Source organism: Chiloscyllium punctatum, chromosome 22 (assembly GCF_047496795.1).
Source record: "Chiloscyllium punctatum isolate Juve2018m chromosome 22, sChiPun1.3, whole genome shotgun sequence".
Classification (NCBI taxonomy): domain Eukaryota; kingdom Metazoa; phylum Chordata; class Chondrichthyes; order Orectolobiformes; family Hemiscylliidae; genus Chiloscyllium; species Chiloscyllium punctatum.
This window is the reverse complement of record NC_092760.1, coordinates 82519407-82544603: the sequence shown is the minus strand read 5'-3', so window position 1 is coordinate 82544603 and position 25197 is coordinate 82519407. Positions and strand designations below refer to the sequence as shown.

Here is a 25197-nt window from a genome sequence, read left to right as displayed (position 1 = left end):
GGGGGGGAATGGGGTGGGGGGGAAGGTGAGTGAAGAAGTCATACAGGGTGCATGCTTCCTTACTCAGGGTGTAAAGTACAGGGGCAAGAAAGTCTTGATACAACTTTTTTAGACATTGGTTTGGAATAAGGTGAGCAGATCTGCTCATCATTCTATCAGAAGGATGTGATTGCATTGGAGAGGGCACTAAGGATATCCACGAGGATGTTGTCTGGACTGACAAGTCTCAGTTACAAGGAGAGAGTGGATGGGCTGGGTTTATTTCCCTTGGAGCAGAGCAGGTTGAGGTGGGATATCTAGATAAAATATAAAAGAAGCATTGACAGAGCCGATTGTGAGAATCTTTTCCCCAAGGCAGATGTGTTTAAAACCACAGGGCATGAGTTGAAAGTGAGGCCTAATTGATTTAGAGGAGATCTGAGAAAAAGGAAATTCTCCCAGGGAGTTGTATTTATGGAATGAGCTGACTGAGAGGCTGGTGAAGGCTGGTGATGACATTTAAGAAACATCTGGATGAGATTTTAAAATGCCAAGGCACAATAGGCTATCGACCAAGTGCAGGTAAATGCGATTAGTGTTGTTTAGTGTTTGTTGGATGGTATAGACATGGTGGGAGGGGGGGAGGGTTGGGGGGGCAATGGGCCTGTTTTGTATGACACTATAACTCTAAAACCGGGGCACCTAAATCATAACTAATTTGAAGAAGAGTAGAATAATAAACGAGACATTTCTTACCCTGCGTTGTTCTAGAACACTCTAATATACTGTGACTGCACTCCAGGTAATTGAAAAAGAAGTCTTACTGATGTGTCTTCTCAAACATGAGTGAACATGAAAAGAACTACAGTGAAAAAAAATTCTGAAATGGATCAAGTCTCTACAAATTTGCTTATAGTGCAGGAACCTCATGGCTCCCAGAAGAGCTAAATATTTATTTCAATCTTCATTTTGCTGGTTAGGAGAAAGAGAAAAGAAGAGTTTTCTTCTGAATATAGTCTAGATACAATGAAACTCTACTTTCTGAAATCCAAACATCCTTGTTGTGGAATAGAGTTCGATTGTACTTTGAAATAATGTGTCAATACAAGCGGCATCCACACACACAGCAAACAAGGATAGCTTTAAATGTTGAATTACCAGAACTTACCACTGCCACTGTACTTCAGCTGGTACCACAGTAAGCCTTCATTGTGAACAAACAGCTTTTAATGTCTAATAATTATTATTTTATTGTATTTACCTTGATTCAGTGCCAGAGCTGGTGCATACACCACAACACCAGTATAAAGAATCTAAATATAAAAGAACAAATTAAATCTTTCCAGTTTTACACAGACTATACATGTAAATGTAAATACTGAATTTCAACAAATGTAATTTCTTACAGTTTGCAGGATGTATATAATGGTAGCAGCAACACGAACCACCCTATTGAATCTCAATTCCAAATACTGAAAGAGAGCAGGAAAGATATTATTTGATACATTCACATGACTGTTAAACAATAGAGAAAGATAATTTTGTATTTTCATGCCACCTTTCAAGTTCTCAAGATATCTCAAGTGCTTCACAGTCAATAAACTTTTCAAACTGAGTCAAGGTTGTTTTGTGTGCAGTGAATTTGCATAAATGTCACACAGGCAACGGAGAGATGGTGTTTTGTTTGTCACTTTATCCAGGACTCTGGAAGGTGTCGCCTGCTCTTCTTTTGATAGTGGTCCGAGATCAATAGTTGGAAATATTTGTGACAGGAAGGATGGATAGTCTGAAGTTGTGCATTAGCTGATATGCAAAAGAGTAAGGTTCAAAGATTAATTTGGTGAGTAAACATTTCTAGTTCTCTTTTATTTAGGAGAACCCTTTCAATTTCATAAACAAAGGCAGAAATTGCTTGGAAGGTTCAGCAGGGCTGGCAGCCTCTGTGAAGAGAAATCAGAATCCTTTCAATTTCATGTCTGAGCGTAGAACCTATAATAGAAATAGTGCGATCAACATACAAAAGGTTTATTTTTAGCAATGCAGAAGACAGACTTAGTTGCTGCCCATTAGCATTAACATGTACAAGTCAGCAAATCAGAAAATAGGCACCAAATACCGCAATTATAAACTTCTAAAGCACCGTGAATTGTGGAAACTCACTTATTCACGTACAAAAACATCATCTTCTCAAAACGTACTTCTGAAAAATTCAATAATAACATGCCCGTACAAGACTGCTGGAAATAACTGAGCAGAAATTCAACTCCAATCTGTCTTTCATGAATCTGAAACATGACCAGCAAACAACTGTAAACAGGGAGTGCAGGAGGTTAACTTAATGGCCACTTAGAGTCATAGTGATGCACAGCACGGAAACAGACCCTTCAGTCCAATTCGTCCATGCTGACTAGATATCCCAACACAATCTAGCTCCACCTGCCAGGACCCAGCCCATATCCCTCCAAACCCTTCCTATTCATATATCCATCCAGATGCCTTTTAAAAGTTGCAATTGTATCAGCCTCCACCACTTCCTCTGGCAGCCCATTCCACACACTTAATGTTGTCTTGCAGTTTGAACCATAAACCAGAAGCAGCAAGCATCCCAATCACTGTAAGATTAGTTGAATAACCAAATGAAGATCCTTCATGAGTTATGGACCTAAATTCCCAATTTAGGTACACATGAAATGTGTTCTGATCCGATACATCGTACATTGAGCAGCTGATCCACGAGACTACTTTTTGTTTGTTCACTAGATGTAGGCATAGTCAGCTGGGGCAACATTTATTGCCCCCTCCATTATTGCCCAATGACTGTGAAGAGTTAACCGAGGAAGGGTTTAGAAGGATATGGGTGAAATGCCAGCAAATGGGACTAGATTAATTTAGGATATCTGGGCCAGCATGGACAAGTTGGACCATGCTGTACAGCTCTATGACTCTATGACATTGCTATGGATCTGGAGACACATTTGTTCAGACCAGTTAAGGATGGCAGATTTTCTTCTCTAAAGGGCATTAGTGAACCAGATGGTCTTTTGCAAGAATCAACAGTAGTTACACAGTTAATGTCAAACTATATCTTTCTTCCAGATTTCTACTGAATTCATCTTTCCTTAACTCCTGCGACGTGGTTCAAGCCTATGTCCTTATAGGAATAACTTGCTCTCAATGATGTTAATATTATCTTTAAATAACAGAGCCACTCCTCCACCCTTTCCTAGCTTCATATACTTGTTGAATGTCACATACCCTTCAATGTAACTAATCACTAAAACTGTTTCCAACGCTCAAAAGATCTTACATATTTTTGATTTTCTGTTTAAGTTGATAAGGTTTTGAAGACATTTTAGAAATTGCCTGAAATAGGTAAAAAAAATTGAGAAATTACTCAGAATCTTCTAGATGTGTAAAAATGATTGAGTAGTTCAATGAACATTCAGCTGATACAACAAGTTTACTACTTTCAACAAATAAAATGATTTTTAGTCATTTAGTATCTATCATACTTTGTTAAAAGTCTTCATCTTACACTCATCAGGATATTTAAAAAAAAACAAAGTAAAGGGAAAGCAACATTTATACTGTAACTTAATTGTTCTTATATTACCTGCAAGGCAAACTATGCCAGTGATTTCCCACATTTGGTCATTGTTGAACTTCAATCTCTTTGGTAGTGTCAAACCTGAAAAAAGACACTACCTGTATGTCTGAGACAGAATTACAACTGTCCTGGATGTAGGTTTGCTCGCTGAGCTGGAAGGTTCATTTCCAGACGTTTTGTCAGCCTACCAGGTAACATCTTCAGTGGGCCTCAGGCAAAGCACTGCTGATCAGTCCTGCTTTCTATTTATATGTTTGGGTTTCTTTTGGTTGGTGATGTCATTTCCTGTGGCAACGTCACTTCCTGTTCTTTATCACAGGGGGTGGTAGATGGGGTCTATTGTTAGAGTTCCGGTTGGAATGTCATGCTTCTAAGAATTCTCGTGCGTGTTTTTGTTTGGCTTGTCCTAGGATGAACGTGTTGTCCCGGTCGAAGTGGTATCCTTCTTCATCTGTATGTAAGGATACTAGTGAGAAAGGGTCATGTCTTTTTATGGCTTGTTGGTGTTCATGTATCTTGGTGACTAGTTTTCTGCCTGTTTGTCCAATGTAGTGTTTGTTACAGTCCTTGCATGGTAAATGATATTTTGTAAATGACATTAGTTTTGCTTGTTGTTATCCATCCTAGGACAAGCCAAACAAAGACACACACGAGAATTCTTAGAAACATGGCATTCCAACCGGAACTCTATAAACAAACACATCGAGTTAGACCCCATCTACCACCCCCTGAGAAAAAGAGCAGGAAGTGACTTCATCACAGGAAATGACATCACCAACCAAAAGAAACCCAAACATATAAATAGAAAGCAGGACTTATCAGCATTCTTCCAGCTCAGCGAGCAAACCTACATCTAGGACCTCAACCTGAGCTACAAATCTTCTCAAAACTCACTATTACAACAGTTACCTAATTTGAGAATTTGGCAACATACTAGGATTTACAATTAAGATAATAACAGAGAAGCTACAGATCTCCACAGATACTGTAAGACGAGCTGAATTTCTCCAACATTTTCTATTTTAATTTCGGCTTTCCCATATCCGTAGGAATTTGCTTTTACTGATGTATAAATGTTTTTTTCCTTTATTTTAATCTTGGTATGAATTGTCCTGATGAGTGCAAGATGAAAATCATCAAAAAAATGTATTTTTTAATAAAGATAGTTCATAGCTACCATTGTAAATCTTTCACTACTCTAAGAAAGAGCCAGATTTTACAAATAAGATTGAATATAGAAAACATGGTAAATTTAGTCTATTTTCAGACATTTCATGTTTAGATCTCCAAGAGAACATTTTGTATTAAAGTAATGTTCAAATGCCAAAAATATCTTTGTGAAATGATTTGTCTGAATTTAAAATGCCAACCAGAGGCATAGAGTCATAGAAACGTACAGCACAGAAACAGACTCATCGTTCCAACTTGTCCATGCCTACCAAATATCCTAAAGTAATTTCATAGAGTCAGAGTCATAGAGATATACAGCACAGAAACAGACCTTTCAGTCCAACTCCTACATAAATCTAATCCCATTTGCCAGCATTTGCCCCATATCCCTCTAAAACCCTTCCATCAAGGTCCCTTTTAAATGTAATTGTACCAGCCTCCACCATATCCTCAGAAATTCATTCCATACGTGCACCACCCTCTATCTGAAAATGTTGCCCCTCAGGTCCCTTTTAAATCTTTCCCCTCTCACCTTAGATCGATACCCTCTAGTTTTCAAGTCCACCAACCTGGGGAAAAGGCTTTGACTATTTACCCTGTCCATGCCCCTCATGATTTTATAAACCTCTATATGGTTATCTTTCAGCCCCCAATGCTCCATGAAAAATAGCGCCAGCCTATTAAGCCTCTCCCTATAACTCAAACTCTCCAACCCTGCCAACATCCTTGTAAAGCTTTTCTGAACCTTTTCGAATTTCACAGCATCTTTCCTATAGCAGGGAGACCAGAATTTAATGCAGTATTCCAAACGTGGCCTATCTAATGTCCTGTATAGCTGCAAAATGACCTCCCAATTCCTCACCTCAATGCACTGACCAATAAAGGTATGTCTACCAAACACCTTCTTCACTATCCTGTCTATCTGCAAATTTACTTTCAATGACTGTGAATCTGCACTCCAAGGTCTCCTATTTCAGCAATGATTTGCCTTTCCAAAATGCAGAACCTCATATTTATCTAGATTAAACCCCATCTGCCACTCCTTGGCCCATTGACCCATCTAACCAAGGTCCTATTGTACTCTGAGGTAACCTTCTTGGCCGTCTACTACACCTCCAATTTTGGTGTCATCTGCAAAGTTACTAACTGTACCTCTTATACTCATATCCAAATCATTTTTTAAAATGAAAAAAGCAGTGAGATTTTCAGTGACAATAATGTATTTTTGAAGATGTGATAAGTTCCACATAGCACACATTATGACCATTTATCTGCACCTTCTGCAATAAGAAAGTAATTGTAACAATGCATTGCTAACATGAGTGATGTGGATATTACTTCTTATAAAACACAAACCTGACGTTACACAGTACCTTTAATATGTAAACACTTCAAGGCATTTCATCGGAACATTACAAACAAAAGAGCACACTGAGTCATGTAAGAATGAAGAAATTAAGATGGATGAACCAAGATTGTCCCAGAAGTATAAGTTTAAGAGAGACTGAGAGATTTAGAAAGTCAACTCTAGAGTATGGGAGAGCTGAAGACATGGCCATCAATTGATCAATCAACATTATTCACCTTACCTCATATGTACTGGCAATTCCTGATCTGTAGAAAACTGGTACAAAGAGCTCTGCCGTGAAGATGACAACAAACATGAAGGCAATGCAGAAGAGAATGAAAGAAGCCCCATACCGATAAACCTCTGAGGGACCTCCTAACACAGTCACTGCAGACATGAAACTGGCAGTGAGAGACAAGGCAACTGGAGCACAGACCATCTGCCTCCCTCCAACCAGAAACTCACGGGAGGTAGCATTCTTCCTTTCTTTAATGGCAAAAAAGACTCCTATCCCAGAGGAAATTACAAACAGTGATGCAAAAACGACATAGTCCCATGCTGTAAAAGTTCCCACAGCAGGATTTATGAATTGAGTCATTTTCCCTTTCCTGAACTGTCACTCAGAGATAGTTCCCACAGGGATTGTTCCTGGATCCTTCAGCCGGCTTCCCCTATATAAAACTGACCCCTTCTTCAAGAGATTATGTTTTCAAAGGGATGAAAGGAATGCCTTCCTAATCAGCACACACAGCAAATAAAAGTTCAAAATGATTGACTGTAGCCTTGGAAAAAAGATATGCATTGTGTTATGGTGACAGCTGAGGAAGTCCAAACAAGGTACAAGAAATAATGACTGCTCTCTTCAGCTTTCATTCGCCAGTTAAAGATTATACTGACCATTGAACCAGGCAACAAAGTTCTGCTTTACAATTCAGCAATTTTATGCGACAATTTCAATTAGCATTCCACAATACTCATTGCATAAAATAACAAGGTCATATAGTTCACAACTCAACATGTAATGGAGTTCAAATTGGCCAGAAAATGAACTCTTGGATTATCTATTTTTAAAATTAGCACTGTCAACAGAATTCCAGCCTCGACACTGCTTTGCTCGCTTAAACAATCATTTACAGGTGCTTTCAATAAATTATGTTAATTGATAATCTTCACATACCAAGATAAGGCTGGAGAATTTTTAAGAGTAGAATGGAGAAAAGAAAAATAATTTGGGAAAGCCAACTTTACAATATTAGCCTGAAACTTACAGAGTGGTCCTGTGTAAGTGTCAGGTGTGCCATTAGAGCTGGGGATCTGTAAGGGGAGGTTGTGTCGTTTTCAGGTTGAAGACAGGTTTTGCTAGAAACCAGGCTGTTGGTAAGACAACACTTTACAATGTCAACCTTTGCAAATGTAAAATTGCCTTTGTAAAGGTCAAGTTGCAATCACCCCAGAAGACCAAAGAGCTGCTCTCTCATTCAAGGGAGACAACTGCTGGTGAGTTTAACCTGAGGGTCACCATGTTGCAGGTAAAGGGGTGAAGTTAAAAAGAGATACATTTCATGGTGAGCTTAGCTGGTACAGGAATTGTACCCTTGCTTTTGTCATCATTATTTATTCATTTGTTATTTATTATTTGGCAATATTACTTAATATTCAGAAAGACTGCAGAAAACTGAGGGACTTGGACTTCCTTTGCATAAATTTCGATAAGCTACCATTCAAGTTCAGTGGGGAGTATGGAATGGTGACCATTAGTTCAAAGAGAATGGAGTGTAAAGAAAATGAGGTCTTTCTATTTCTGTACAAGATATTACTCAGACAAGAGTTTTGGACCCCATATCTAATAATGGAAGAAATATTGGCATTGGGGGCAGTGGAGAGAAAGTTCAGGAGGGTGATTCCAGGGAGGGAGGGACTGTCTTATAAAGAGAGTTTGAGCTTGTAGTCTGTAAGTTTAGAAGAATGAGAGTGGAGCCAATTGAAACAGTTTTTGCAAGAAATAGTGCAGTCATGTAGTTCACAATTCAACAAGTAACCGATTGATCAGAACACAAACATTTGATAATCTATTTATACAATTAGCCTCACTAACTGAATTCCAGCTGAGACAACGACTTTTCCATTTAAACAATTATTTACAGATAAGTCAAATGTTAATTGATCATTTTGTCCACTCCAAGCTAAGTCTTTACAATGTTTGAGAACAGAACTTAGAAAATGTTTAATTTTTTTGGGGAAAAACCAATAAAGGAACAAAAGGAACCTAAACTGAATAGGTACCATAAGACCATAAGACATTGGATCAGAAGTCAAGTCATTCAGCCCATCGAGTCTACTCCGCTATTCAATCATGACTGATACGTTTCTCAGGGTAGTAGAAAGTGAGGATTGTCGATGCTGGAGATCAGAGTCGAGAGTGTGGTGCTGGAAAAGCACAGTAGGTCAGGCAGCATCTGAGAAGCAGGAAAGTCAACATTTCAGGCGTAAGCCCTTCATCAAGATAAGTTTCTCAACCTTATTCTCCCGCTTTCTCCCTGTAACTCTTGCTTCCCTTGTCAATCAAGAACCTATCTATCTCAGTCTCAAACACATTCAATGACCTGGCCTCCACAGCCTTCTGTGAAAATGACTTCCATAAATTCATCACTCTCTGGCTGAAGAAGTTTCTCCTTATCTCAGTTCAAAAAGGTCTTCTCTTTATTCTAAGGCTATGCCCTTGGGTCCTAGTCTCTCCTATCAACAGAAACATTTTCCCAACATCCACTTTGCCCAGGCCATTCAGTATTCTGTAAGTTTCAATTAGATCCTCCCTCATACTTCTAAACTCCTTCGGATATAGACTCAGAGTCCTCAAACAGTCCTCATATGTTAAGCTTTTCATTTCAGGGACAGTTCTCGTGAACCACCTCTGAACATGCTCCAGGGCCAGTACATCCTTCCTGAGATATGGGGCGAAAAACTGCACACAATACTCCAAAAGTGATCTGACCAGAGCTTTAGAAAGCCTCAGTGTACAACCCTGCTTTTTATATTCAGGTTTTCTCAAAATAATTACCATAATTGTATTTGCCTTCCTAACAACTGACTCAACCTATAAGGTTACCTTGACAGAATCCTGGACTAGAACTCCCAACTCCCTTTGCACTCTAGATTTCTGAGTTTTCTCCCCATTTAGAAAATAGTCCATGCCTCTATTCTTCCTATCAAAATGCATGATCTCACACTTTCCCATGTTGTACTCCATCTACCACTTCTTTGCCCATTCTCCTAACCTGTCCAAATCCTTCTGCAGCCTCCCCACCTCCTCAATGCTACCTGACCCTCTACCTATATTTGTATCGTTTGCAAACTTAGCCAGAATGCCTTCAGTTCCTTCATTTAGATCAGTGTTAAACGTATAAAATGAAAAGTTGTGGTCCCAACACTGAGCCTTGCAGAACACCACTTAACATCGGCTGCCAACATCTTCCTTCCTTGGAGAGTTTTGGATTGGTGGCAGCAGCTAATGTAAACTTGATGCCAACAGTCAGCCACCTTATTCTTGTTGCAGCGATATTGATTCCATTGTATGTTCAATTAATTGAGTGCAAATATTCGAGCTTGATGTGGGGTATTTTATTTAAAAGGTGTCTTTACATATCATGCCTTGCATGAAGAATATCCCCACTAGCTTAATTTAAATTAATTTAGCTACTCAGTGGGAAGCTTTAACATTCTCTACAATGGATGCTCAATCAGGGTAAAGACAATAGACAATAGACAATAGACAATCGGTGCAGGACTAAGCCATTCTGCCCTTCGAGCCTGTACCACCATTCAATATGATCATGGCTGATTATCTTTAATTAGTATCCTGTTCCTGCCTTATCTCCATAACCGTTGATTCCACTATCCTTGAGAGCTCTATCCAACTCTTTCTTAAATGAATCCAGAGACTGGGCCTCCACTGTCCTCTGGGGCAGAGCATTCTACACACCCACCACTCTCTGGGTGAAGAGGTTTCTCCTCACCCCTGTCCAAAATGGTCTACCCTGTATTTTTAAGCTATGTCCTCTGATTCGGCACTCACCCATCAGCGGAAACATGTTTCCTGCCTCCAGAGTGTCCAATCCTTTGATAATCTTATATGTCTCAATCAGATCCCCTCTCAGTCTTCTAAACTCAAGGGTACACAAGCCCAGTCACTCCAGTCTTTCAGCATAAGGTAGTCCCGCCATTCCAGGAATTGACCTCATGAACCTACGCTGTACTCCCTCAATAGCCAGAATGTCTTTCCTCAAATTTGGAGACCAGAACTGCACACAGTACTCTAGGTGTGGTCTCACCAGGGCCCTGTACAGCTGCAGAAGAACCTCTTTGCTTCTATACTCAATCCCTCTTGTTATGAAGGCCAGCATGCTATTGGCCTTCTTCACTACCTGCTGTACCTGCATGCTTACCTTCATTGACTGGTGTACAAGAACACCCAGATCTCTTTGTACTGCCCCTTTAACTAAATGGATTCCATTTAGGTAGTAATCTGCCTTCCTGTTCTTGCCACCAAATTGGATAACCATACATTTATCCACATTAAACTGCATCTGCCATGCATCTGTCCAGTCACCTAACCTGTCCAGGTCACCCTGTAATCTGCTAACATCCTCCTCACATTTCACCCAGCTTAGTATCATCAGCAAATTTGCTAATGTTATTACTAATACCATCTTCTATATCATTAACATATATTGTAAAAAGCTGCGGTCCCAGCACTGATCCCTGCAGTACCCCACTGGTCACTGCCTGCCATTCCAAAATGGAGCCGTTTATCACTACTCTTTGTTTCCTGTCAGCCAACTAACTTTCAATCCAAGTTAGTACTTTGCCCCCAATACCATGCGCCCTAATTTTGCTCACTAAAGACAAGAATTAAGCTGATAATTTCTGGATACACAAAACATCAAGGGATATACAGATATATGCTGGAGAATGGCATTCAATAATGGCATTTGGGCATCACAGGCTGGGCCAACATTTATTCACCACTCTTAATTTGTAAGAGTCATAGAGATGTACAGCATGAAAACAGGTCCTTGAGCCCAACTTGCTCATACTACTTGGTAATTTCCCACAAGAAGATGATAATGAGAGCCTTCTTGAAGCACTGTAATTAGATTGATGAATGTTTGAAGGAGAGAATGTAATTCATGATCTGGAATGGTTGACTGAAAGGGCTGAATGGCCTACTTCTGTTCCTATGGTCCTATCTTCTGGGAAGACTGTTGGATTTCAGCCTTTAACACAGAAGGTAACAAGTTATTTCAGAATGGGAGAACAGAAAATCTAGCATGGCAGCATGTATTAATGGCAAACAATGTCACTGATATTAGGAACTGTACATTTTTCTTTTATTCTAATCAAGTTGAAGAATACAATTCTTCTCACTTCAGGTACCTAGGGTCAAATTCAAACACAGCAAAGTCAGGCATAATAGTGCATATTTAATGTGAACTTACCTCAGTCTCAATGTTAGAACGATACTGTGCAGCACCTTTATTCCTGTTGACACCAGTCTCACTAAATCTCTTGATGCTACACTCAGTAAGACGCTGCCTTGATAGCAAAAGCAGTCAGTCTCAGCTCACCCAGAGTTTAGCTTTTTTTACTCGGGTTTCTAAAAAGGCTACATTAAACAGGAGCTAAGTGGCTCTGGCAGAACCCAACTGAGTGTCAGCGAGCAGGTTATAGCTTAACGAGTGCTGGGTTGGATTTGTCTTGCAAGTTAAATCTGGGTATTTTTCCATGTTGTTGTGTAGATACCAGTTTTGCAGCTGTACCTGGTCAGCCTGCCTTGAGTGTGGGCAGTGCTGGAGCACAAGTCTCCAATACTGTTGCTGGAATGTCATCAGAACGAACAGCCCACTCAGCATCTCTAGCACATGGAGTGAATCAAATTGGTTGAAGAATGGCATCTGTGATCTGATGAGTTCAGGAGAAGGCAAAGGTGGATCATCAATTCAGCATTTCTTGTTGAAGGCATATGAAAGTGCTTCAACCTTGTCTTTTTTACTGATGTGCTGGTCTCCCCCATCAAATTGAGTCATGGATATCTATGGAGCATCCATATCCTGCTGGCTGTTAATCAGCAGACTGTAAGAAATAAGATTAACAGTGTGTCATTTAGTTCCTGAAGCATGCACTTCCATTTAACATGGTGATGGCTGATTCAGCATTCCTCATATTCACTTTCTTGTATTTTCCCCATGACTCTCATTCCCCTATTGATCAAGAATCTATCTCAGCCTTAAATATTCAGAAGGACTCTCTGTGGCAATGAGTTCCAAAGATTCACAACCTTCTGAGAGAAGAAATTATTTCTCATCTCAGTCTTAAATTGGCGCCCCTTATTTCAGAGACTACGCCCTCTGACCCCAGACTCTGCCATGAGGGGCAACATCCTCTCAGCATTTACTCTGTCAAGTCCCTCGTGAATCATGTCGGGTTTAATGAGATCGCCTCTCAGTCTTCAAAATTCCAATGAGCAGAGTCCCAACCTGTTTAACTTCTGCTCGTAAGACAATCCCTCCACACCAGGGATCATTTTTGTGAACCTTTTCTGAACTGCCTCCAATTGTTTAATTGTCCAGTCCCATTTATGGTTGGATGTGGCAGGGCTTGGTGTTAGATCAGGTCTATTGCTTGCGGGATGGCTGAGCTCTATCCATTGCACGCTGCTTCTTTTGTTTGATACACATGATAACTTGACAAGACTGGGAGTGCCTGATGCACACAACTTGTTAAAAATGAAAACACTCGTTTTCTGTGCATATTAATTGTATAACTAATGCTTTCATGTATTTACAAAAATATTTTAAATGTATATTGCCATTTAAAACTATGCTTAGATTGGTGGTGATGTGTGCTTATACTGCAGAATTATATTGTGAATTATACAAACATATGAGCATACAAATATACAGATGAACGAATGAATGTAGAATTAGAATTAGGATTATTATTTAGTTTATGGAATAGGAGCACATGAAGGCCACTTGGCCCTTTGAGCTTGCTCCTCTACCCAGTAACGTAATGACTGTAATCAGGTCAGGTAGCTGGGCATTATAGAATATGAGTTTCCTGATTTAGGCCTGTTGATCTGGTCCAGTCAGGGAGCTCTTTTCATGCAAAGATGAATTTCAGGGATATTGGCTCAGTGAGATGTGGTGCTGTTGTCAAAGGCTATGCGTTTGTAAATAAAGAGTGTTTGGTGCTGGGATGTCAGCCTCTGAAGAGTTATTTTGAGTGAGGTCATGGGTAGATCTGTTTCAGTTTTAACTTTCTATTTCACTACATTAGGGATATTCCTACCTCTGCCTTAAAACATTCAATAACTCTTCCTCTCCTGCTTCTGGGGCAGACAGTTTCAAAGTTGCTCAATCATCTTGAGCAAGAAAAAAAACTTCTCGTCATTGATGTCCTGAAAAGGTTTTAAAATAGTCAGCCCTACGCCAGACTGACTCACAAGAGGGCACATCCTTTCTACATTCACTTTGTCAAGTCGAGTCAGGATCTTACACATTTCAGGCACACTTTACTCTTCTAAATTTCAGTGAGAAACATGCCCAGTCTGTCTGAATTACCTTCATATGATAAGTCACCCATTTCAGATATCAATCTCGCAAACCTCCTTGGAATTGTCTCCAATTCATTTATATCCTTCCTTAAACAGTGAGACCTAAACTGCACACTGTATTCAAAATGTTGTCTCACCAATGTCCTGTATAGCTGAAGCTTTACACCTTTAGAATCCCTACAGCGTGAAAGCCGGCCATTTGACCCATCAAGTCAACACCATCCCTCCAAAGAGGATCCCACTCAGACCCACCCTATCCCTGTTCTCCTTCTTTTCCCATGGCTAATTTACATAGCCTGTTCATCCCTGGACACTATGAGCAATTTATCGTAGTCAGTCCACCTAAACTAGGCATCTTTGTATTATAAGGGGAAACTGGAGTACTTGGAGGAAACCCATGCAGACACGGGGAGAATGTACAAACTCCACACAGACAGTCGCCCGAGGGTGGAATCAAACCCAGGTCCCTGGTGCTGTGAGGCAGCAGTGCTAACCATTGAGGCATCATGTCATCCATGGAATAATTACTTCTCTGCCTATTTTATGTTTTATGTTTTACCGTTCATAACGTTTATGCTTAATTCTCTTCATGAGAAATGATGGCATTCCATGTGTGTTCTTAATTACTTGCTGTATCCCTGAGTATGAGCCTTTCGTGACTCATGAACCAGAGCAAGTAAACCTTTCTGCACCTTTAAACTCTGCAGCTGTTCTCTAGTTAAACAATACGCTGGGTTTTCAATTTTCCTGCCAAAGGTAACACCTTCACCTCTTCCTACATTATAATCCATCTGTCAGACTTTTGTCCACATCCTCAATTTCTCTATACCCATCTGCGACCTCCTTCTGTCATCTTCACTATATACTCCCTTACATAGATTTGTGTATTCGGCAAAATTTAGCGACCATGCCTTTGCTTCTCTCATTGAAGCCATTGATTCAAATTGTAAAAGGACGAGGCACTGATACAGAACCCTGCAGACCTCCACTCATCACATCATGCCAAATATCATGATTTCTGTCAGCCCATCAAATTGTTTTCCATTCTGAATAGTCACTCCCTCTACAATGAGCTCCTACTTTGTGCAATAGCATTTTATGTAACATCTTGTTAAATCCCTTCTGGAAATCCCAACACAGTGTGACAATACAAAGGGACAGATAGGAGGTTCTGTGGGAACAAGAGAGACTCACAGGTGGTGTGTTGCCTCCCAGGTGCCAGGGTTTGTGATGTCTCTGATCGTGTTTTTGGGATCCTTAAGGGGGAGGGGGAGCAGCCCCAACTCATGGTCCACATAGGCACCCATGACATAGGTAGGAAGAGAGATGGGGATTTAAAGCAGAAATTCAGGGAGCTAGGGTGGAAGCTTGGAGCAAGAACAAACAGAGTTGTTATCTCCGGTTTGTTGTTCGTGCCACGTGCTAGCGAGGTGAGGAATAGGGGGTGAGAGGAGTTGAACATATGGTTACAGGGTTGGTGCAGGAGGGAGGGTTTCAGATACCTGGATAATTGGAGCTCATTTTGAGATAAGTGGGGCCTCTACAAATAGGATGATCCACACCTGAACCAGAGGGGTAACAATATCCTGGGGTGGGGGGGGGGGGAGGGGGGGGGGGAGTGTAGATTTGCTATGCTCTTTCAGAGGGTTTAAGCTAATTCAGCAGGGGGGTGGGAACCTAAATTGTAGTTCCAGTGTCCAGGAGGTTGAGAGTGGTGAGATCAGAAATATGGTTTCAAGGTCGCAAGAGGGCACTGGCAAGCATGAAGGTGGTTTGAAATGTACCTATTTCAATGCCAGGACCATCCGAAATAAGGTGTGTGAACTTGCAGCATGGGTTGGTACCTGGGACCTCGATGTTGTGGCCACTTCAGAGACATGGGTAGAGCAGGGACAGGATTGGTTGTTGCAAGTTCTGGGATTTAGATGTTTCATTAAGACCTGAAAAGAGGGTAAAAGAGGTGAACTACATTTTCTTCTTACAGGGGCGGCATGGTGGCTCAGTGGTTAGCACTGCTGCCTCAGGGACCCAGGTTTGATCCCAGCTTTGGGCGATTATCCGTGTAGAGTTTGCGCATTCTCCCCGTGTCTGCATGGGTTTCCTCCGGGTGCTCCGGTTTCCTCCCACAGTCTAAAGATGTGCTGGTTAAGGTGAATTGGCCAAACTAAATTGCCCATAGTGTTAGGTGGATTGTCAGAGGGAAATAGGTCTGGGTGGGTTACTCTTCAGAGGGTCGGTGTGGACTTGTTGGGGCAAAGGGCCTATTTCCACACTGTAGGGAATCTAATCTAATCTGGGGGCAGTGGAGTATGGCATTGTTAGTCAAGAACAGTATTACAGTGGCAGAAAGGACGTTCGCGAACTCATTGACTGAGGTAATATGGGCTGAGGTTAGAAACAGGAAAGGGGATGTCACCCTATTGGGAGTTTTCTATTAGCATCTGAATGGTTCCAGAGATGTAGGGGCAAGGATAGCAAAGATGATTCTGGATAGCAGCGAGAGTAGCAGGGTTGTTATGGGGGCTTTAACTTTCCAAATATTGACTAGAAAAACTATAGTTCGAGTACTTTAAATGGCTCAGTTTTTGTCCAATATGTGCAGGAGGGTTTTCTGATACAGTATGTAGATAGGCCAACAAGAGGTGAAGCCACATTGGATTTGGTACTGGGTAATGAACCAGGCCAGGTGTTAGATTTGGAGGTTGGTGAGCACTTTGGTGATAGTGACCAAAGTTCGGTTATGTTTACTTTAGCTATGGAAAGGGTCGAGGTATATACCTCAGGGCAAGAGTTATAACTGGGGAAAAGGCAATTATGATGCAATTAGCCGGGATTTAGGGTGCATAGAATGGGAAGGAAACTGCAGGGGATGGGCTCAATTGAAATATGGACTTTATAAGTATGGACCAATCAGGCAGGGAGGAAGTGGTCGAGTGAGGGAGCTGTTGTTTGCTAAGGAGGTTGAATCTCTTTTCAAGAGGAAGAGGAAGGCTTATGCTAGGATGAGATGTGAAGGCTCAGTTAGGGCGCTTGAGAGTTACAAGCTAGTAAGGAAAGACCTAAAGAGAGAACTAAGAAGAGCCAGGAAGGGACTTGAGAAGTTGTTGGCAGATAGAATCAAGGAAAACCCGAAAGCTTTCTATAGGTCTATCCGGAATAAAAGAATGACTTGAGTAAGATTAAGGCCAATCAAGGACAGTAATGGGAAGCTGAATGTGGAATCTGAGGAGATAGGAGAAGCACTTAATGAATATTTTTCATCAGTATTCACACTGGAAAAAAAAATGTTGTCGAGGAGAATATTGAGATACAGGCTACTAGACTAGATGGGATTGAGCACGAAAATCGAAGTTTCAGACAGGAGCCCTTCATCAGGGAATGAGGCTGAAAGCCTCGGGGGTGGAGATATAAATGGGAGGGTGTGAGGCTGGGGAGAAGGTTGAGCAGTTCATCAATTTTGCCAACACATTCCACCCTGACCTTAAATTCATCTGGACTATCTTTGACACCTCCCTCCCCTTCCTAGACCTCTCCATCTCCATCAAGGACGACCAACTCAACACCAACATTTTTTACAAACCCACTGACTCCCATAGCTACCTGGATTACACCTCTTCCCACCCTACCTCCTGCAAAAATGCTATCCCATATTCCTAATTCCTCCGCCTCCACCATATCTGCTCCCAGGAGGACCAGTTCCACCACAGAACACACCAGATGGCCTCCTTCTTTAAAGACCATAATTTTCCTACCCACGTGGTTGAAGATGCCCTCCCATGCATCTCATCCATGTCCCGCACCTCCACCCTCAAACCACACCCCTCCAACTTCAACAAGGACAGAACCCCCTGGTCCTCACCTTCTACCCTACCAACCTTCGCATAAACCGTATTATCTGCGACATTTCCGCCACCTCCAAACAGACCTCACAATCAGGGATATATTTCCCTCCCCACCCATTTCCACTTTCTGCAAAGACCATTCCCTCCATGACTACCTGGTCAGGTCCATGCCCCCTAAAAACCCACTCTCCCGTCATGGCACCTTCCCCTGCCACCACTGGAATTGCAAAACCTGCACCCACACCTCCTCCCTCACCTCCATCCAAGGCCCTAAAGGAGCCTTCCACATCCATCAAAGTTTTACCTGCACATCCACCAATATCATTTATTGTATCCGTTGCTCCCGATGTAGTCTCCTCTACATTGGGGAGACTGGATGCTTTCTTGCAGAGCGCTTCAGGGAACATCTCCGTGACACCCGCATCAATCAACCCCACCGTCCCATGGCCGAACATTTCAACTCCCCCTCCCACTGTACCGAGGACATGCTGTTCCTGGCCATCCTCCACTGCTACTCCTTCACCATCCGACGCCTGGAGGAAGAATGCCTCATCTTCCGCCTTGGAACCCTTCAACCCCAGGCATCAATGTGGACTTCACCAGTTTCCTCATTTCCCTTTCCCCACCTCACCCCAGTTCCAGACTTACAGCTCAGCACCATCCTCATGACCTGTCCCATCTGTTAATCTTTCTTCCCAACTATCCGCTCCACCCTCCTCTCCGACCTATCACCCTTACCCCTTCCTCTATCCACCTATTGCACTCCCAGCTACCTTCTTCCCAGCCCCACCTCCCTCCCATTAATCTCTCCACACCCAAGGCTTCCAGCCTCATTCCTGATGAAGGGCTTTTGCCCGAAACATCGATTTTCAATCTCCTCAGATGCTGCATGACCTGCTGTCCATTTCCAGCACCACACTAATCTTGACTCTAATCTCCAGCATCTGCAGTCATCACTTTCACCGAGATGGGATTAACGTTCATGAGGAGGAAGTATCAGCAATTCTGGAAAGTGTGAAAATGGATAAGTCCCCTGTGCCCGATGGGATTTATCCTTGGATTCCCTTGGAAGCTAGGGAGGAGATTGGATTTGATCTTTCTGTCATCATTGTCTTCAGGAATAGTGCTCGAAGACTGGAGGATAGCAAATGTTGTTCCCTTGTTTAAGAAGGGGAGTAGGGACAACCCTGGTAATTACAGACCAGTGAGACTTACTTTGGGTGTGGGCAAAGTGTCGGAAAAGGTTATAAGAAATATGATTTATAATCATTTAGAAAATAATAAGTTGATTAGGGATAGTCAACATGCTTTGGGAAGGGTAGACTGTGCCTTACAAACCTTATTATGTTCTATGAGAAGGTAACCAAATAGGTGGATGAGGGTAAAGCAGTTGGCGTGGTATGTATGGGTTTCAGTAAGGCATTTGATAAGATTCCCCATGGTGGGCTATTGCACAAAATATGGAGGCATGGGAATTGAGGGTGATTTAGCCATTTGGATCAGACATTGGCTAGCTGGAAGAAGACAGAGGGTGGTGGTTGATGGGAAATGTTCATCCTGGAGCTCAGTTACTAGTGGTGTACCACAAGGATCTGTTTTGGGTTCACTGCTGAATGTTGTTTTTATAAAGGACCTGGATGAGGGCGTAGAAGGAGGGTTTAGTAAATTTGTGGATGACACTAAGATCGGGGGAGTTGTGGACAGTGCCAAAGGATGTTGCATGTTATGGAGCAACATAGATAAGCTGCAGAGCTGGGCTGAAAGGTGGCAAATGGAGTTTAATGCAGAAAAGTGTGAGGTGATTCACTTTGGAAGGAGCAACTGGAATAAAGAGTACTGGGCGAATTCTGGATTAGTGGTGCTGGAAGAGCACAGCAGTTCAGGCAGCATCCAAGGAGCAGCGAAATCGACGTTTCGGGCAAAAGCCCTTCATCAGGAATAAAGGCAGTGAGCCTGAAGCGTGGAGAGATAAGCTAGAGGAGGGTGGAGGTGGGGAGAAAGTAGCATAGAGTGCAGTAGGTGGGTGGGGGAGGGGATGAAGGTGATAGGTCAGGGAGGAGAGGGTGGAGTGGACAGGTGGAAAAGGAAATAGGCAGATAGGACAAGTTCGGAAAAGTAATGGGTACAGTGCTGAGCTGGAAGTTTGGAACTAGGGTGAGGTGGGGGAAAGGGAAATGTGGAAACTGTTGAAGTCCACATTGATGTCCTGGGGTTGAAGTGTTCCGAGGTGGAAAATGAGGCGTTCTTCCTCCAGGCGTCTGGTGGTGAGGGAGCGGCGGTGAAGGAGGCCCAGGACCTCCATGTCCTCAGCAGAGTGGGAGGGGGAGTTGAAATGTTGGGCCACGAGGTGGTGTGGTTGATTGGTGCGGGGGTCCCGGAGATGTTCCCTAAAGCGCTCTGCTAGGAGGCGCCCAGTCTCCCCAATGTAGAGGAGACCGCATCGGGAGCAACGGATACAATGAATGATATTGGAGGATATGCAAGTAAAACTTTGATGGATGTGGAATGCTTCTTTAGGGCCTTGGATGGAGGTAAGGGAGGAGGTGTGAGCGCAGGTTTTACAGTTGCTGCGGTGGCAGGGGAAAGTGCCAGGATGGGAGGGTGAGTTGTAGGGGGACGTGGACCTGACCAGGTAGTCACGGAGGGAACAGTCTTTGCGGAAGGCAGAAAGGGGTGGGGAGGGAAATATATCCCTGGTGGTGGGGTCTTTTTGGAGGTGGCGGAAATGTTGGTGGATGATTTGGTTTATGTGAAGGTTGGTAGGGTGGAAAGTGAGCACCAGGGGCGTTCTGTCCTTGTTATGGTTGGAGGGGTGGGGTCTGAGGGCGGATGTGCGGGATGTGGACGAGACGCGTTGGAGGGCATCTTTAACCACGTGGGAAGGGAAATTGCGGTCTCTAAAGAAGGAGACCATCTGGTGTGTTCTATGGTGGAACCGGTCCTTCTGGGAGCAGATATGGCGGAGGCGGAGGAATTGGGAATACGGGATGGCATTTTGCAAGAGGTAGGGTGGGAAGAGGTGTAATCCAGGTAGCTGTGGGAGTCAGTGGGTTTGTAAAAAATGTCAGTGTCAAGTCGGTCGTCATTAATGGAGATGGAGAGGTCCAAGAAGGGGAGAGAGGTGTCAGAGATGGTCCAGGTAAATTTAAGGTCTGGGTGGAATGTGTTGGTGAAGTTGATGAATTGCTCAACCTCCTCGCGGGAGCATGAGGTGGCGCCAATGCAGTCATCAATGTAGCGGAGGAAGAGGTGGGGAGTGGTGCCGGTGTAATTACGGAAGATCAACTGCTCTACGTAGCCAACAAAGAGACAGGCATAGCTGGGGCCCATTTGTGTGGCCATGACTACCCCTTTGGTCTGGAGGAATTGGGAGGATTCAAAGGAGAAATTGTTAAGGGTGAGGACCAGTTCAACCAAATGAATGAGAGTGTCGGTGGAAGGGTACTGTTGGGGACGTCTGGAGAGGTAAAAATCGAGGGCTTGGATGCCCTGGTCATGGCGGATGGAGGTGTTGAAGGATTGGATATCCATGGTGAAGATGAGGTGTTGGGGGCCGGGGAAACGGAAGTCTTGGAGGAGGTGGAGGGCGTGGGTGGTGTCTCGAATATATGTGGGGAGTTCCTGGACTAGGGGGGATAGAACAGTGTCGAGGTAGGTAGAGATGAGTTCAGTGGGGCAGGAGCATGCTGAGACAATGGGTCGGCCAGGGCGGTCAGGCTTGTGGATCTTGGAAGGAGGTAGAACCGGGCAGTACGGGATTCCTGTACTATGAGGTTGGAAGCTGTGGATGGGAGATCTCCTGAGGTAATGAGGTTCTGTATGGTCTGGGAGATGATGGTTTGGTGATGGGGGGTGGGGTCATGGTCGAGGGGGCAGTAGGAAGAGCCGTCCTCGAGTTGGCATTTGGCTTCAGCGGTGTAGAGGTCAGTGCGCCAGACTACCACTGGGCCCCCTTTATCCACTGGCTTGATGGTGAGGTTGGGATTGGAGCAGAGGGAGTGAAGGGCTGCGTGTTGTGAGGGCGAGAGGTTGGAGTGGGGGAGGGGGGGTTGATAGGTTGAGGCGGTTAATGTCCCCGTGGCAGTTGGAAATGAAGAGGTCGAGGGCAGGTAATAGGCCAGCGCGGGGTGTCCAGGTGGATGCAGTGTGTTGGAGGTGGGCGAAGGGGTCCTCGGAAGGTGGGCGGGAGTCCTGATTGTTAAAGTAAGCTTGGAGGCAGAGGCGACGGAAGAATTGCTCGACGTCACAGCGTGTTTTAGATTCATTGATGCGTGGACGGAGGGGGTTGAAGGTGAGTCCTTTGCTGAGGACTGATCGTTCGTCCTCAGTGAGGGGGAGATCTGGGGGGATGGTGAAAACTCAGCAGGGCTGGGAGCTGGGATCTGGCGTGGGTGTAGAGCTGGGAGTGGGGGGCGGAACCTGTAACTGGAGTGGGTATGATGGTGGGGGGAATGGGGGTGGAGGCATGAGCGGGGTAGTGTTCCCCTCGGGGTTCTGGGGGGTGGGGATAGTGACAGTGGGGTCTGTGGGGGGCGTGTCAGCAGAATGCAGGTGAGTGGCGCTGGTGGGGGTGGAAGTGGTGGTGACCGTGGAAGTAGGGGTGGCGGAAGTCACTGAGCATGTGGCATCAGCGATGATGTGAGTGGTGGAAGTGATGTCATGTGTGATGCATGAGGAATTGTGAGGGGTGGAAGTGGTTGTGGGCGTGGTCATGATGGGGGCGTAAGTGACAACATCAATCATCATGGGGCTGGCAGCTGCATCAGCCGCATGGCTTATGGCGTCTGAGTAGATGCCGAGGCCATGGGGAATCTTCTGGAATGTTTGAGGAGCGCTGGTTATGGAGGTGGGTAGATAAAAGTTTGTTGTACTTACAGTTTTTGATGTTTGAGATGGAATTGAAATACTGTTTGTTGAGAGTATGAATCCTCCTGAGGATGTAGTACAGAGTGGGTCCTTTGCAATTCTGAGAGAGTGTGGCCCTCAGCTGGGGCAGGGCTGACTGTAGAGAGGTTAGGTGCTGGCGCATTGCTGTGAGCGTGAATCTGAGGATCTTGAAGGAGAACTGTTGCTAGTGTTTTTGAATCCGTAGTCTGTACTGTTTGTCCTGTTCGGGTCCGAACTCTGCTGGTTTAAAGTTGGTCCGAAGTCCGTGTGGGATGAGTTGGTTACGGAGGCAGACACTGAGGAAGCAAATGTGGCTGTGGTACCGAGTTTGTTTCACGACATGGTTGAAGAGCTTCAGAGCAGAGGAAATGACCTGGGAGTTGCAGTGGGAGAGGGACTCCCTGAGATTCTTGTAGAGAGAGGAGGTAAACTTCTTCAAGGCAGGCATCCTTGCAAGAGGATTCGCAGTAGGGTTAAAATCAATGGTAAAAACAATGACTGCAAATTCTGGAAACCCGATTCTGGATTAGTGGTGCTGGAAGAGCACAGCAGTTCAGGCAGCATCCAAGGAGCAGCTGGGCTAATGGCAAGTTTTTTGTCATTGTAGAAGAGCAGAGAGATCTTGGTCTCCATGTATAAGATCCCTGAAACTTGCCACCCAGGTTGATAGGGTTATTAAGAAGGCATACAGTGTGTTAGCTTTTATTGGTAAAGGGATTGGGTTTTGGAGCCACGAGGTCATGTTGCAGCTGTACAAAACTCTGTTGCGGCCACACTTGGAGTATTGCACTCAGTTCTGGTCACCGCATTATCGGAAGAATGTGAAAGCTTTGGAAAACGTTCAGAGGTGATTTAATGGTGTTGCCAGGTATGGAGTGAAGGTCTTATGAGGAAAGGCTGAGGGACTTGAGGCTGTTTTCATTAGAGAGAAGAAGGTTGAGAGGTGACTGAATCGAGACATATAAGATAATCAGAGGGTTAGATAGGGTGGACAGTAAGATCCTTTTTCCTCGGATGGTGATGGCTAGCATGAGGGGACATAGCTTTAAATTGAGGGGTTATTGATGTAGGACAGTTGTCAGAGGTGGTTTCTTTACTCAGAGTATTAGGGATGTGGAACTCCCTGCCTGCAACTGTCGTAGACATACTAACTTTCAGGGCATTTAAATGGTCATTGGATAAACATATGGACGATAATGGAATAGTGTAGGATAGATTGGTTTCAGATTGGTTCCAGAGGTCGGTGCAACATTGAGGGCCGAAGGGCCTGTACTGTGCTGTAACGTTGTATGTTTGATGTTCTATGACAATGCCCAGCTCTACCCACAGAGCATATAGCACCTTCACTAAGAAACAACTTACTGTAGCTCTGATGAAGGGTCATCTAGACTTGGAACATTAGCTTTCTTTCTCTCCATTGATGTTACCCCACCCACTGTGGTTTCCACTTTTTCTTTTCTTGCAGCTTCTACACTTCAAGCATGATTTTTCTCAATGTCATATTGATTTGTCCCAATCACTTGAGGGCTGAGTTATAACCTTATTGTTAATTGATTCCAGCATCACCCCCATGATAACCACCAAGTGAATTGACTATAGCTCCCTGTTTTTTGCCACCTTCCCTTCTTGAATCAAGTGGCTATTTCTGCTAGTATCCAGTTCAATTGAAATATTCCTTAATAAAACCTACAGCATGTAGTGTTTCAAGAAGGCAGTTCACCACATCTTCTCAAGGGCAACTCGGAGCGGCAATTAATACTGACCCAGCCGCATGCCTCAAGTAAATACAAAACTTTGTGTTTTTGGAAAATTAGCACCAACTCTCTCATCAATAAATGACACAAGTTCAGTTGACTTGCAAGTCCAGGACAGGTTTAATCGTCGAAAGAATGATCAAACAGGGGTGGTAGGGTGGTCAAACAGCACCAGAGAACCAGTGTGATTCAACCCTCGGGTGACTGTCTGTGTGGAGTTTACATGTTCTCCCTGTGTCTGCGTGAGTTCCCACCACATGCTCTGATTTCCTCCCACACTCCAAAGATGTGCAAGTTAGGTGGATTGGCCATGGGAAGTTGCCCCATAATGTCTGGGGATGTGTAGGCTAGGTGTGTTAGGCATGGGCCGAAGAATGCTGGAAAAGCACAGCCAGTCGGGCAGTATCCAAGGAGCAGGAGAATTGATATTTCAAGCATAAACTCTTCATCAGGAATGAAGCGTTTTGAGCATAAGCTCTTCTTCAAGAATGTGCTTTTCCAGCACCACACTCTTCAATGCTGATCTCCAGCATCTGCAGTCCTCACTTTCTCCTCCATGTTAACAATGGGAAATGTAGGGTTACAGAGAGAGGGTCTGGCAGGGATGCTCTTTGGAGAGTTGGTGTGGACTCGGGCCGAATGGCCTGCTTCCACATTGTGGGGGTTCTATGATTACAGAACTGCAGTAGTTTGAGTGACAGAGGAAAATAATGAGTTCCTTTACACCAGTTTCCTGCAAGTTGAATTCTTCACGGCTGCTAAATCTCTAGATCTATTGACTCATTAGCACACCCGGCCTCGAAAATAATATCTCAACACAGGTCTACATTTGCTTTCATTGTGGGCAGAAGCCATACATGAGTTTTACACATGGCATGGTGTAAAACTACGAAATAGATAAAGGCCAGCATACATGTGTTTCAAATGCCACGATATACTTCCAGCTAAGTATACCAAGAAATGTAAAAATGAGTTAATCATTGATGTAAACTTTAGGG

General features: G+C 43.7%; 1 protein-coding gene across 1 annotated transcript in view; it reads right to left on the bottom strand.

The window, feature by feature from the left end:
* slc5a12 (solute carrier family 5 member 12) overlaps positions 1-6702 on the bottom strand; it is a 59821-nt gene extending 53119 nt beyond the window's left edge. The window contains exons 1-3 of the mRNA XM_072591782.1: positions 6346-6702; positions 1386-1451; positions 1241-1292 (exon numbers count right to left, since the gene is read on the bottom strand). Of these exons, the coding sequence (XP_072447883.1) occupies positions 1241-1292; positions 1386-1451; positions 6346-6702 (475 nt within the window). The remainder of the gene's footprint in view (positions 1-1240; positions 1293-1385; positions 1452-6345) is intronic.
* Positions 6703-25197: the final 18495 nt, after the last annotated feature.